The 15,481-nt window shown below is 38.7% G+C and overlaps 1 protein-coding gene across 2 annotated transcripts in view; it reads left to right on the top strand.

Moving 5' to 3' along the window:
- RASGRF2 (Ras protein specific guanine nucleotide releasing factor 2) overlaps positions 1 to 15,481 on the top strand; it is a 118,748-nt gene that overhangs the window by 81,947 nt on the left and 21,320 nt on the right. For both annotated transcript variants that reach the window (XM_087958236.1, XM_087958235.1), the window contains exon 18: positions 5,083 to 5,189. In XM_087958236.1, coding sequence (XP_087814362.1) covers positions 5,083 to 5,189 — 107 coding nt within the window. The remainder of the gene's footprint in view (positions 1 to 5,082; positions 5,190 to 15,481) is intronic.

Raw genomic sequence — 15,481 nt, 5'->3', positions numbered from 1 at the left:
AGGAGAATTTGTTAGTCTGTAGTGAGAAGTATCAGAACATCTAATGCTTCTTAAGCTTTTGGACTGAATGAGATGGAAATATTAGGGATTACAGTTCCAAGTTTAAATTGGTATCTTCACAATAAATCTTGAATCCAACTTAAAAATAAACTTTTGGAAAAATTATAAAATATAATGCTTTTATGAAAAACCACTGAAAAACAATGACTACTAATTTTCTTTCTGGAATTGCCATGAGTCTTGGCATCACTGGCAAGATTGGCTCCTCCAGAAATGTATCCTTAATAAGTGGCCGGACACCACTATAGTTTAGTAGTAATATTTTATGTTAATTGTTGGTTGGCAAAGGCAGAAGGAGTAGACTGGTAAGAGAGACTACAGTGACATATGCATTCATTTGTTTGCTTGTTTTCTTAGTATATGTTCTTCTGACTTCTAATTTTAAAATGTTGTTTTGTTTCATGCCCCTTTGGGCAAATATTTAACGTGGATAAAGAAAATGAATTTACTATTACAAAACTGAAAGGAACTACATTTGGTGAAATTGTCTGTGCTGTAGCTGTTGAAAGTGCAAACAACATCTTCGTAGTAACTAGCATTTCAATATCTTGTTTTTACAAAAATCAAGAAGAATACTGTTTTTGTTGTTAAGATTGCAGTTTTTTCTAAGTATGAACCTGTATTTGGCATTTTCTTCCTATTGCTTTTTATTGAAAAGCTGTATATTGTTTTATTTCCAAAGAGTCATCTCTCTGAGGTGCAAAGACCAAATGAACATAAATTTGTTTCAATCTGTCTGTAAATTATATATCCATCTACATATATTCTCTTTTCCTTGTAACTTTCACAAACTGTGATGAATTTGAATAGAATTCTATTTTTGTTCCAGAAGTAAGAGCTGTTTTGAATCTGGAGAACTGTTGCTTAGCAATTCCGTCAAATGGTTGGGTAAATGCTTTCTTTCAGACTGGCAAATCACACTATGAAGCTTTTATTAAGCAATTATTAAGCAATAACCTTGTATTAAAGTTACAGTTATCTGAGGAAGATAAAGAGGACTCCCTCCTCCTTGTTGATAAATACATGTTAATAAATATATATCCTTTTATAAGGAAAAGTGATGCAATTTAGTGATAATGCACATAAAGTAAGTTCCAAATTCAGTCCTCTGGTCTTTAGTTAAAAGCATCAGCAGGTGATGGGACCAAGATGTCCAGGATGTCCTTGAGATATCCTAGGAGACTGATAATACTTTATGTTAGACATAGTACCTGTTAGCAATGCCTCACAATTCTAATTTATACAAGAGTTAGTGAAATGTGCACAGTTTTCTTTACATTAATTCATTAGAAATCTGGGTTGTGGTCTGTTCTTGTCCCATGATAAAGTCTGCACCTGTGGTAGAACCAAAACAAAAACAAATCTCATTTTATTTACATTTTATGTTAGTTAAAATTAAACACATTTATGCTTTATATGTATTTAAATCTGTTCAGATATTTTTATAAGGAGAATTATTTTTAAAATAAGTAAATTCTAATGCAGAAAAAGCAGAAGATAAGGAGTAATTACATAACTTGCTTTTTTGGATAATACTTTATCACCCAAATGCGTATTTTTGTACTATGTAGACTCTTGAGAATGTGCCTGTACCATTCAACATCAGTGTAGGAAGTGACTTTTTGTAAAAATTTCAATTGCCTGTCTTTATTTGAATAATGCTAAAAAACTGTTATGGAAACCCAGGATTAGTCAAGATTCATTCTGTTTTGACAGAAGGAGCATTCTTATTTATGTGAGCAAAATAAATTCCTTTATGACTCATTGTGCCTCTTCGATTGATTTAACATTAATTTGAACAACAATTGCAATTTCAAATAACAATAGCAGAAAACCAAAAAATCTAAATGTTGCACATCTTCATAGGTATTGTGCTTTAGTTAATCTAAATCCTGTGGTTGGAATGGCTGTTCAAAAATACTTCAGACGTTTATTAATTCTTTCAAAAGAGTGGTGTTTGGTGGGGTGTTCTTTAGAAATTTATTAGAAAAACAGGAACAAGAACGTTATCAACACATTTCTTCATTACAACATTCTTTCCCATTGGTGGCTGTATAAATGAATGAGAATAAGAGGAATTAAAAATTTAAACTGCCTTGTTAGATCTAATTAAGAATATAGTTGAACAGGCTCTGAACAATGATCATCTGGATGGAACTGGACAACAAAGAAATACAGTAAATCAATAGCAGAGATTGTCATCTCTATTCCTGACATGCTTTGACAATCAAAAATGTATTGCCATATACTGTATATAAAAGCTACATTTATAATTGCTTTATCTAGTACTAAATGATAGCTCTGGGCATCCTAAATATAAGCTCTTGTTATAACCACAATTAAACTTTCAAATTTTGTAGGAATTAAGTATGCAAGATATGTACAGCTGAAAGAAGAAACATTTGTTTTCTTTTTGCCTATAGTACAATATATTCTTTTGTCTATACTACTAAGCTATCTTATGGAAACATCCTGAATGTAACTGTTTTCTGTTCACTTGTTTTAAGTGTTGCAGAGTTGCACTCACACTGCTAGTTTATAGGCTGGAAATAAACATTTTCTTAACATTTCTCCCAAGCCCTTAATAACTGTAGTTGTTATTTTTATTTTTTATGTTTTTGTAACTAATATGTTTAAGTAGAATATTTAAAGTACTGGTAGCTTTCTATAAATTTGTGTAGCTGCATTACATTGACTTAAATTTCTTTCATGAATTAGTTTACATGTATAACACGCAATTGACATTTTCAGAATTCCCTTTATTCCCTTTTGCATATTAAGAATATCAACTCCATTAATAATTACGTACAAAGATGGCACATCCTCTTCAAAGTAAACCATTAAGATTGCATTCAACTAGCATAGCTTTGATTTTATCATGTTGAATAATAAGACGGAAAGTTAAATGGAGGTTGATCATAGAACTAGAAAATGTTGATAGAGTGAAATGTTGATAGAGTGAAGCCTGGCAGCTATAGCATCTGCCAATCAAATGTTTGGGATATTTAATTTGTATGAACAGATGGACAGACTACTGCTCACATAAACACTCAGCTCTAATGTTTCTGGTTATTAAAAGATATGAGGAATGTAATAGTTGCATGTGGATGACAACCAGCATATTATTTCTATTGCTTCTTGATTTTCAAACAGGTGTTACATATCTTGATCATTGGTTTGGGGAAATGGACCAGTTATGGGAAATAAATATAATCCATACATTTATAGAATTGTTGTAGTTAAATATGCAAGATTCTATATTGTACTATTGCTTTGAAAACACAAGTTTTATCATCTGATGGCTGTCTTGGAGTCAGCCTTAATCTGGGTTGGAGTTTGTGGCTAGATGTGCCTTTATTCAATTTAGATTAGATATGTGCTATTTGAAGTGCTGTTAATACACTCTGCATGACTTTGCCTTTGATAAATGATCAGAGACTTCAGTGATCCATAAAGCAAATGGTCATGTTATTAACAGAAACAACATATTGAGACTAAGCAATTATATTAATGTATTAAGGAAATTGTGAAGCTCAGTGATTTGATCCTTAACTACCAATGTTTGAAACCATAAGGAATTGACTTTTTAAAGACTATTTACCAGTAGGAGTTCATGCTTGGATAAGGTCAGAAAAAACCTCCTTCACAACATCAGGTGTGCTGCTGAGCCTGCCTCTTAGTAGTTTTGGAGAAAATCATACAATGAGAGTTTGAGATTACAGGTAGTCCTCAACTTACAACCACAAATGAGCCCAAAATTGATGTTGCTAAGTGGGAAATTTGTTGAGTTTTACCCCATTTTGTCACCTCATTTGTTAAGTGACCCACTGCAGTTCTTAAATTGGTAACACAGTTGTTAAGTGAATCTGGTTTCCCCATTTGCTTGTCAAAAAGTTGGAAAAGGGGATTACATCACTATGGTACCCAGCAACTGTCATAACTATGAGCCAATTGCCAAGTGCCCAAATTTTGTTCATGTGACCATGGTGATGCTGCAATAGTCATAAGTGTGAAAAATGGCCATAAGTCACTTATTTCAGTGCCGTTGTAACTGCAAATGATCACTAAATGAACTGTTGTAAGTTGAGGACTAGCTATATTTGGTACAGGGAATATTAGCTATATTCCCTACACCAGGGGTCAAACTGGATTTCTTTGAGGGCAGGATCAGCATTGTAGTTCTCTGTGGGCCGGCCGGGGGAATTGGGGAATGGGGGGGGGGATATGGGACAGATGCTTCCTGCAGCCAAAACAGGGCACGGGGGGGGCGCACATGGCCCCTCTCGCCTCATTTTTGGCCTCTGTGGCATCTTGCAGCACTCTCCTGGCCAAAAATGGGCCGCGCAGAGCCCCCCTCCCCCTCATTTTTGGCCTCCCTGGCCTCCAGCAGAACTCTGCCAGCCAAAAATGGGCTGTGCGGACACCTCCTAATTGCAAGGCCTCGGTGTGGCCCATTTTGGCCAGCAGAGGCACTGCAGGCCAGTCCTTTGATATTTCCAAGCCAGCCCCACAGGCCAGATTTAAGCATCCCATTGGCCAGATCTGGCCGCGGGCCTTGAGTTTGACACTCTTGCCCTACACTGATACATGTATGTATGTATTTCCATCAAGATAGTTGAAAATCTGAATGGGCAGCAAGGAATAGGTTATGACAGTGAATTTATTGCTCCCCCCCCCTTTTCTAGAAAAATTGCACTTGTGCTTGTTTTATGTTGCTGTGTAATATTATAATAGAATATTGAATTCACTATAATATTCAGGATTATAGAGGAAAATTAAGCAATTCAAGCAAACATTTTGTTTATAAATGCAGGAAATTCTCGTTTGGCAGTTGCAAATATATGTTATATCATTTAATGTATATGTGTAAGCAACATTTTAAAAATCCTTTGTGCATCAATGATGAAAGAGTTTTTTTAAATGGTTTTATTCAACCAAGGTATACTGTGAAGAATTTTATTTTGATAACTTTCTTCATCTAATTGATTATATTTTATTGTATATTTCCTTTAAAATATGTAGCATTTAATAATTCTGAACGAACATGTGATAAGGAGTTCATAATACGTCGAGCAGCTACTAATCGTGTCCTGAATGTCCTTCGCCACTGGGTGTCAAAACATTCTCAGGTATTTTTTATCATTTGCTTTTTTCATGTGAAGCAGTGTCGCATTCTTTCCACAGCTTATGTATTGTACAAATTCTCTTACTTTCCAGTTTTTCAAAAAAGTCAAGAATTTATTAGACTTGCATCCCCTTTAGTCTCATTGAGAAGTTAGCCATACTGAATGAGAATTTTGGGAATTTTAATGCCAACACCTATATGGGGAAAACTCTGCTGGCATTAAAATTTGTAATAGCTTGCATATAATTTTTGGAAATTCTGCCTTATACTAAATAGTTCTTCTGGATAGAAACTATTATATAGTTTCTATAAAGTAAGGTTTGTACCACAAACTGATATGAAAGTCCCCCCCACCCCCATTATTTCTAAAGTATATGCAAGGATGACAAGAATCCAACACTGAATCAGCAAAATAGGTTTTCTGTATGCTTAGTTAACACTTTCTATGATCAAGCCTTGTTAAATGTAATTTGATTTTTGGCATGATTTTAGGGCAGATAAAAGCATCATTATAGTCTCTAAATTTGACCCATGGTCCATCTTAAAATTAAGTGTATTATCCTAGAGCCAGTTATCTGGGTAATCTCATTTCCTATAAATTATGCTTGACATTTATAGCCTCAAGAGTTCAGTTGTGCCAATAGTAGTGCCAATTTCATTTAGAAAATGTATTCTGTTGTTGGCAGCAGCTATGGAAGTGAAGAATTATATGTTTTTTCTTGCTCTTGAAGACTGTTTCTAATTTTCTAAAGAAGTATACCATAGGTTATTTATCCATAATTATTGTGCTTGTGGAAAATGGTACTGTGACATGGAAACTTTACACACAATAAACGTTTGAATAGTATGTATCATATGTATTTGCTCATTGATTCAGTTATCTAAGCAGGCATGAAATTGATCCACATCGCCTGTCCACAATCTGTCCCCTTCCCGATTGTGCTGGAATACAGTTTCCATCGTTTGGATAGCTTTGACTGGCAACAGAATAGTAGCATCTTAAGAGCACAAAGTTGGAGAAGGCTCTCCTTGTAACTAGATTCCCTAGATAAGATAATTATTGCATGGAAGTGCATTAACATCAGAATAATGGACCAAACAAGTTTCATGCTTTCCAATAGTCCAGGGGTCCTCAAACTCTTGGCAACTTTAAGACTTGTGAACTTCAATTCCCAGAATTCTCTAGCCAGCTGGAGAATTCTGGGAGTTGAAGTCCACAAGTCTTAAAGTTGCCAAGTTTGGAGACCTCTGCAATAGTCTGTTGCCCTAGTAGAAAACCATGAAGAGATGATGGTAAAAAATGTACAGTATGCTGCTGTTATTTTCTTGAAGCTGATGTACAGAAGCTTGTAGTAGCAGTAAGTGTGTACATAAGAAAAAATAACTTCAAAATCTCCTTGGTGTGATTAATTAATAATTAATTAATTGTACTTATGTAGCCCAAACCTAAGCATATTTAGTCAGATAGGACATTTCCAAGTAAATATTCCTAGAATTAAATCATAGGGATTTAGCATGTCAAGACTGACATCAGAGTATTCCCCAAATTAGACCAAGTATATCTGAAAATTATGCTATAACTATTCACTGCTTTCCAAATTAACTTGACTAATTAAAATATCGTAAATAAAATTGTTCTTTTGGCTTTGTGTGTTTATATAATGCCTTCATTTAACATGCACAACACTTATGATTGAAGCTGTGTGAATTAATCAGCCATGCAAAATAGATGTTTGTGCAGGTAAGATTATCAACCTTGCTGTCAACCAAAACCAAGCATTTAATAGTGAGTGCCATACCATGTGCATTAATCAAACAGGTGGCAAGAAAGTAGGGGCAGGCAGGCACAACACAGGTTATGCAGACACTGTAAACACAGTGTCAGACATAAAGATCTCAAGTGCCTATAAAAATGCACAAAGTCTGGGGAACAAACAGGGTGAACTTGAACTACGAATACAAGAAAGTAGATATTATATAGTTGGAATAACAGAAACTTGGTGGATGAAACCCATGATTGGAACATACTGGTAGAAGGATACAAACTATTAAAAAGAACAGACCCCATAAAAGAGGAGGTGGAGTTGCACTGTATGTAAAGGTCCACTATATTGCTACAGAAATGCATGAAACCAAAGATGAAAATCTCCTAGAATGCATATGGGTCAATATAAAAGAAAAAAAGAATGACATGGCCATAGGTGTATATTATAGGCCACCCAATCAAGCAGAAAAAATATATGTCCTTTTTGCCAACCAACTAACAAACATATGCAGGAAACACACAACAATAGTAATGGGAGTCTTCAATTATCCTCATATCAATTGGATAACTAATTCTGCACCAAATGAGAAATCAAATAAGTTCCTAACCAACCTAGCTAACAACTTTGTTGTCCAAAAGGTAGAGGGTAAAACTAGAGTAGTGGTTCCCAAAGCGGGCGGTACCACCCCCTGGGGGAATGCCTTAGGGGGGCGCTAAGAGGCAAGGGGACCAGCAGGGGGCGCTAAGAGGTGGCAGGGGGCGATCGAGGCACCAGCCCTGCAGGTTCACTCATTGACTAGTAACGCTCCGGAGCCAGCGCCTCCAATGCAGAAGCGGTGGCACATTATGTGCCGCTGTGGCCATGTTTGATGTGCCGCCCCCCTGCCACCTCTTAGCGTACCCAAGGGGGCTGGCAGAGGGGTGCTAAGAGGCAGCAGGGGGGCATTCGAGGCGCCGGCCGGCCCTTCAGGTTCACCCATTGAGGCACCGGCTCCGGAGCGGTGCGACAGTCAATGGGTGAACCTGTAGGGCCGGTGTGTCGAACGCCCCCTGCTACCTCTTAGCATCCCCAAGGGGGCCAGCAGAAGGGCACTAAGAGGCGGCAGGGGGGCAGCACATCAAACGCAGCTGCGGCAGCACGTAACGTGTCACCATTTCTGCATTGGAGGTGCTGGCTCCAGAGCGGTGCTTGCCAATGGGTGAACCTGCAGGGTTGGCCGGCGCCTTGAACACCCCCCTGCCACCTCTTAGCGCCCCTCTGCCAGCCCCCTTGGGGACACTAAGAGGCGGCAGGGGGGCGTTCGAGGTGCCGGCCAGCCCTGCAGTTTCACCCATTGACTAGCACCACTCTGGATCCAGCGCCTCCAATGCGGCAGCATGTTGGGAATTGCCGCTGCAACCGCTTTCCCAAAGTGCTGCCGCTGTCGCATTTTGTCTGTCTGTCTGTCTGTCCGTCCATCCATCCATCCATCCATCCAAAAGGTCTGTCTGTTTGCCTGCCTGCCTGCCTGCCTGCCTGTCTGTCTGTCTGTCTGTCTGTGTCTGTTTGTATCTCTCTCTCTATCCATCCATCCATCCATCCATCCATGTTAGAAGCGCTGGCCCCACAGGCACATCGGGAAAGTAGAGCAAAGCCAGTCTGAGAGGGAGGGAAGGAGGGAGGGAGAGAGAGAGAGAGAGAGAAAGAAAGAAAGAGAGAGAGACCCGATGCATCAGATTGAATGAGGCCTAGTTTAGACTGAGGCCCTTTTCCACATTGAAACATCTTTGCCAGCACATTGAAACTTCTTTGGCTTCTATTAAAGGTTTTGTGGACGAAACATGGTCAAGACTATCAGGAAACTCTCACATTTTGTTGAGGCTTTAAACAGGATCCATTGGACCAGATCTCCACCCTAAAAATTACTTTTCCCCAATGTATTACAGTGCCAATTCTGAAGAAGGCAAAACCAAAATGTACTAGTAAATTACAAGGAGAACACACACACACACACACACACACCCTTCTAACCCTGCTGGAGCAGGTGATTGGACTAGAATAGATATCTCATCTTTCTCCTCCCTCTCTCCCTCCTTCTTTCTTTTTCTTTCTGTCCCTTCCTTCCATCCCCCCTTCTTTATCTGTCCCTTTTTCTTTCTTTCCCTTTTCTCTTTCTTTTCTTCCTCTCTTTCTCTCTCTCTTTTTCTCTCTCTCTTTCCCTCTTTCAGGCTCACCCCTTTAGATCAGGGGTCACCAAACCTTTGGACCTCAGGGACCACCAAACTCATAATTTTAAATCCCGGAGACCACTAATATGAATTTTGACTGACGGTGGCTTTCTGGAGTTGGTGGGAGAGAGAGAGAGGTCTGATCCAACCTCTCTCTCTCCCTCTGTCTCACACACACAGGCAGGGTTGGGATTCAGACCCCTGATCTAAAGCTGTCAAAACTCCAAAAACGAGTCAAGTAGCTCTGGGGAGGCCAGTCATAAATTAGAACACTTGCTAAACAACCAGCCATTAAGTGAGGACCATTTGTATTTGGTTTGCCAGTCACCAGGCCACGCCCACCCAGGCACATGACCAGCAAGCCATACCCACCCAGTCACATGACCAGCAAGCCGCACTCTCAAATTAGGCCATGCCCACAGAAATTTGAATCCCACCCCTGGGTGGGGGGCACCGAGGATGAGTTTGTAGCACCAAGGGGGCGGTGGACCGAAAAAGTTTGGGAACCACTGAACTAGAGGGATAGCCATATTGGACTTAATTTTTACAAACAGAGAAGAAGTGATAGAGGGAGTTGAAACTGCAGGAACCTTGGGTGAGAGTCACCATGTCATACTAGAATTCAACATAACACAAACACAAGCAGTAGAACATAATGATACAGTGCTGATACAGTTCTACAGAGGAATGATTGAGTCTATCATCTGCACCTCTATAACTGTCTGGTTTGGTTCTGCAACCCAACAGGACAGACACAGACTTCAGAGGATAATTAGGACTGCAGAAAAAACAATTACTACCCACCTGCCTTCAATCGAGGACCTGTATACTGCACGAGTCAAAAAGAGGGCTGTGAAAATATTTACAGACCCCTCACATCCTGGACATAAACTGTTTCAACTCCTTCCCTCAAAATGATGCAATAGAGCACTGCACACCAGAACAACTACACAAGGACAGTTTTTTCCTGAAAGCCATCACTCTGCTAAACAAATAATTCCCTCAATACTGTTCAACTATTTACAAAGTATACACTACTATTACTGTTAATCTTCTCACCACTCTTTATCATCCATCCCCTGCCACTTGACTGTTTTCTAGTATGATTTGATTGTTGATTGTACCCTATGACTATCATTAAGTGTTGTACATTATGATTCTTGTTTCTTAACGAATGTACCTTTTCTTTATGTATACTGAGAGTATTTACACCAAGACAAATTCCCTGTGTGTCCAATCACACTTGGCCAATAAAGTATTCTATTCTATTCTATTCTATTCTATTCTATTCTATTCTATTCTATTCTATTCTATTCTATTCTATTCTATGACACCAGAGTCTTGGATTTTAAAAGAGCTGATTTTAATAAACTCAGAGGGAACTTGGGAAAGATTCCATGGATGAAAATCCTAAACAGGAAAATAACTCAAGAATCTTGGGAAACTCTGAAAAGTATGATCATAGAAGCCCAGACCAGCACAATACCACGGAGAAAGAAGAACAAAAAATCCAAGAAGAAGCCAGCATGGCTGAACAAAGGATCTCTCTGGAAAATTGAAAGGAAAAAAAGGACAAGTACAAAAAATGGAAAAAAGGACATATAACTAAGACAGAATATCAGCAGATAGCCAGAACCTGCAAAGATGAAGTCAGGATAGCAAAGGCTCAGAACGAACAAAGACTTTCAGCAAATGTCAAAGATAATTAAAAAAGCTTCTTCCAACATATAAATAACAAGAAAAAAATCAAGGAAACAGTCGGTCCACTAAAGAGAGAAGACGGCAAGGAAGTAACAGGCAACAGAGAGAAAGCAGACCTGCTTAACTGAGTATTTGCATCGGTCTTCACACAAAAAGAAATTATCTCACAAAAAGAAGCTATCTCAACCCACCAAATATATAACTGCAAAAGACAGACCAGAAATAAAAGTTAAAATAAGCAAAAAAATAGTAAGAGAACACCTGTATGATCATGATGAACACAAATCCACCAGGGCCTGATGGATTACATCCCAGAGTTTTAAAGGAGATGGCAGAGGTCATCTCAGAACCACTGCACCGTATCTTTAAAAAATCCTGGAGCACTGGAGAACTACTAGAGGACTGGAAGAGAGCTGATGTGGTTCCCATCTTCAAAAAAGGGAGAGAAAAAAAAACAGACCCAGGAAACTATAGACCAACCAGCCTAACATCAATACCCGGGAAGATACTAGAAAAGATAATTAAAAAAACCAGATCTGTCAACATCTAGAAACAAGTAAAGTAATAACTAGCAGTCAGCACGGGTTTGTTAAGAACAGATCATGCCAAACCAATCTTATTTCATTCTTCAACATAGTGACTAAATTAGTAGACAAGCAAAATACTGTGGACATAATATTCTTAGATTTCAGCAAGGCCTTCGACAAAGCAGACCACAACCTACTTCTTGGTAAGCTAGAAAAAAGTGGAATAGGTAGCACCACCACTAGATGGACTCGCAAGTGGCTGACAAACCATACTCAACAAGTAGTCCTTAATGGGTCTAAGTCTACATGGACGGAAATAAGCAGTGGGGGTGCCACAAGGTTCGGTCTTAGGCCCAGTACACTTCAATATCTTCATTAACGACTTAGATGAGGAAATAGAAGCAGGGGTGGGTTTCTACCGGTTCTGTCCACCTCTGTAGAACTGGTAGCTCTGAAGAGCAGCAGACATAGAACCGGTTCTATGTCTGCTGATTTTTTGCCCACCCGCTCACCTGGGCTCTTACCTGACCTTTATTTCCTGATTTTTTTCAACTTCAGCTGCCATGCGAGGCACAGCGGCAGTTAAAAAAGCAGGAAAAAAGGGCTTTTTGAAAGGTGCTTCTCTGCACGCAGCATGCTGATGATGATTTACAGGCACACCAGCACCGTGCAGGGAAGCACATCGTAAATTACTGAACCTCGTAAATGACCGAACTAGTAGTTAACCCTGTCAGATCCCACCCCTGAATAGAAGGGGAACTTACCAAATTTGCAGATGATACTAAACTGACAGGAATAGCTAATACCCAAGAAGATAGGCTCAAGATCCAGATGGATCTTGACAGACTACAACACTGGGCCCTATCTAACAAAATGAAATTCAATGTAGAGAAAAGTAAAGCCCTACACTTAGGCAAGAAAAACCAAAAGTACACATATAGACTGGGTGAAACCAGGCTCAATAGCAGTAACTGTGAGAGGGATTTTGGAGTCTTAGTGGACAACCAGCTAAATATGAGCCAGCAGTGTGCAGCAGCAGCCAAAAAAGCTAATGCAATCCTAAGTTGTATTAACAGAAGGATACAATCAAGATCAAGGGAGGTACTAATAGCACTCTATAAAGCCTTAGTAAGACCACACCTAGAGTACTGCATCCAGTTTTGTTCACCACATTATAAAAAAGATGTTGAAACTCTAGAAAAAGTACAGAGAAGAGCAACCAGTATGATTAGGGGACTGGAGACTAAGGCATATGAAGAACGGTTACAGGAACTGGGCTTGGCTAGTCTAGTAAAGAGAAGGATCAGGGAGACATAATAGCAGTCTTCCAATATTTGAGGGGCTGCCACAGAGAGGAAGGGGTCAAGCTATTTTCTAAAGTACCTGTAGGCCAGACAAGGAATAATGGATGGAAACTGAACAAGAAGAGATTTAACCTGGAAATAAGGAGAAACTTTCTGACAGTGAGAACAATCAACCAATGGAGCACCTTGCCCTTGGAAGTTGTGGGAGCTCCATCACTTGAGACTTTCAAGAAGAGATTGGACTGCCATTTGTCAGAAATGGTGTAGGATCTCCCACTTGGTCGGGGGGTTGGACTAGATGACCTACAGGGTCCCTTCCAACTCTGATTATCTGTTATCTGTTATGTGATTTTCAAGTTTTTAATTAAATTATAAGGCCTACTGTACAACATTCTGATTAAATACTTGGTCTTCTCTGAGACAATGCAATATTCTATTAAGTTATAGGCTATCAAAATAATAAAAGGAGTTTAAAAATAATACAGTCATTTTATTAACATACGTTGTGTATTTAAGCAAATGATATAACCAGATTTGATAGACTGTTGTTTAAGGAGTAACTGATAGTTTCTTCAAATGCTAAGGCCTAGCTTTTCCTGAGATATGTTTTTGGACCAATCAAGAGGGTATGTTGGAATTGGTCATTTATGTCTTATTTATGTCATTTATATTATATTAGCAATTCTGCTTCATTTAAAATGAACATAGCTGAGACAAATTGATTAGGATTTATTTATATATTAATCATTCTTAGAATGATAACTTGTGGATTTATGTGCGTTATGTGATTTATGATATTTTGTTTAATTGTTTATACTCTTTTCCTTTCCTTAAACTGAATCAGAATTATCATGAAACTAGTGTTTTAACTTTAAGGGAGCTGTTGAGGTAATTCCCCGTTAGAAGAATTAGTGCACACAGGGAGACGTAGTGAGAGTGATGTTGAATAACACATGACCAGCACACAGATACACTGAATAGTAAAATGTAGGTTTTACTTCCAGTAAATGGTTAAGCAAAGTCCAACAAGCAGTCCAAGTCATACACGGTTAAAGCAGTCAGTATTCAGTCCAGGGATAATCCAAATAACAAAGTCCAGTATCATACACAGTTCAGTAAATAGACTCACAGCAATCCAAAAACGATGATCAGCAACAGTCAATAGGAAAAATGCAGGAACCAAAAACAGCGAACATCAGAACATCTAGCAACTAGTAACTACAGAACTAAGAACCCAAGTTTCTGGCTCCATCTTATGGCCATTTGAGGAACCACACCCAATTACAATTTTAGCATTCCTTTAAAGAGACAGTATTAAATGTCTATCCTGGTTTATATATTTCCAACCCAACTGTTCAGTGACTATCAATTCCTAACAAGAGCCTATTCTGAACAGCATTCCTGAACAGCACCAGGCTCAGACCCAAATTGTGGACACTTAGACTTCTGATCCAGAGATTATTGAGTAAGAATAAAAAGCCAGGAGATTCAGCTGCGGCCTATGTGTGTTGTACCATTTGGACAAAGACCTCATGATATACATGTCATCATTTTGACTCCCAATCCCAGGTTGCTGAGTTCACATTGTATGGAGTTTTATTCTAGAGAAAGACATAGAGGAAATAGAGTGGCCAGATCTCCATCTGGAGCTCCATGCAAAGCCGTTACTAAGCTTTTAAAGAAAGGTTTTTGTTAATGTTTTTGTTGTTATTAACTGATAGTTTAATTCTTGATAGATTTTTTTCCTTTTCTCTAAAAGACACGAGAGATATCTGTGTTCTATCAGAATCTCAACACCTACTCTTTGATAAAAAATCTTTAGTAAAAAATAGTCCATTATGTGAGTTTTGGGTATTTAGCACCCAGAATGCAAGACTCCCACAGCTTTCCTGTCACAACATCTCATAGGTATTTGCATTTCTCGCCTCAGTAAAGCACAGTGTTAGATAACATGCTATAGCAAATGTACTTTCTTATTTGACACACAGAATTGTTATGTTCATGGTTACAAGCTATACTGCTTTTCTGTTTCCCAGCATTTTACATGCATTTATCTTCTGCAGACACAACCTAGTTCCTTGGAAGCTAGTTAACTAGATGAGCAAATAGCTAGGTAGCTGTATTCTGTGCGGGGCAGAAATGCCACGATGGAGGGCTTGAGCTACTTGAATAGCTGAAAATGTATAACACATAGAGCAACCTAGAAGTATATAAAAATGCTTCCTTAGTACAATGGAACTGATCCCCCTAAAGAAAAGTATTGTGAAATGCCCTAATTTTGGAATGACTATGAGAAAGAAAAAACAGACTTCTTGAGATAGAGGAAGAAATGAAATGAGGTTGTAGAAATTTAGCGAAGATTTTTCCCCCCTTGATTATAGTCACAAAAACAGAAAGATAAGCTATGTCATTGTCAGGATAAAGAGATCATCTGGAATGCTATATGTCTTACTCGATGGTGGGATTCAATTTTTTTTACTACCGGTTCTGTGGGCTTGGCTTGATGGGCGTGGCAGGGGAAGGATACTGTAAAATCTCCAGTCAGAGGTGGTATTTGCCGGTTCTCCAAACTACTCAAAATTTCCGCAACCAGTTCTCCAGAACTGGTCAGAACCTGCTGAATACCACCTCTGGTCTTACTGGATTCTTTGAGTAAAATAAGGCACCTACACCAATTTGGTTGGTTTTGGATTTCAGAAGATTATACAGGAAGAGGCAAGTACAATAAAGATACAAAGAGTGGCAGAAGAAAAGACAGGGAAGTTTATTAAGCAGGGCAAAATTTGTTCTT

This window comes from Notechis scutatus, chromosome 2 (assembly GCF_049901735.1).
Source record: "Notechis scutatus isolate UNSWTSFEM ecotype Mainland chromosome 2, rNotScu1.2, whole genome shotgun sequence".
Classification (NCBI taxonomy): Eukaryota; Metazoa; Chordata; class Lepidosauria; order Squamata; family Elapidae; genus Notechis; species Notechis scutatus.
The sequence above is the reverse complement of the archived record's forward strand: the minus strand, read 5'-3'. Positions and strand labels throughout refer to the sequence as shown.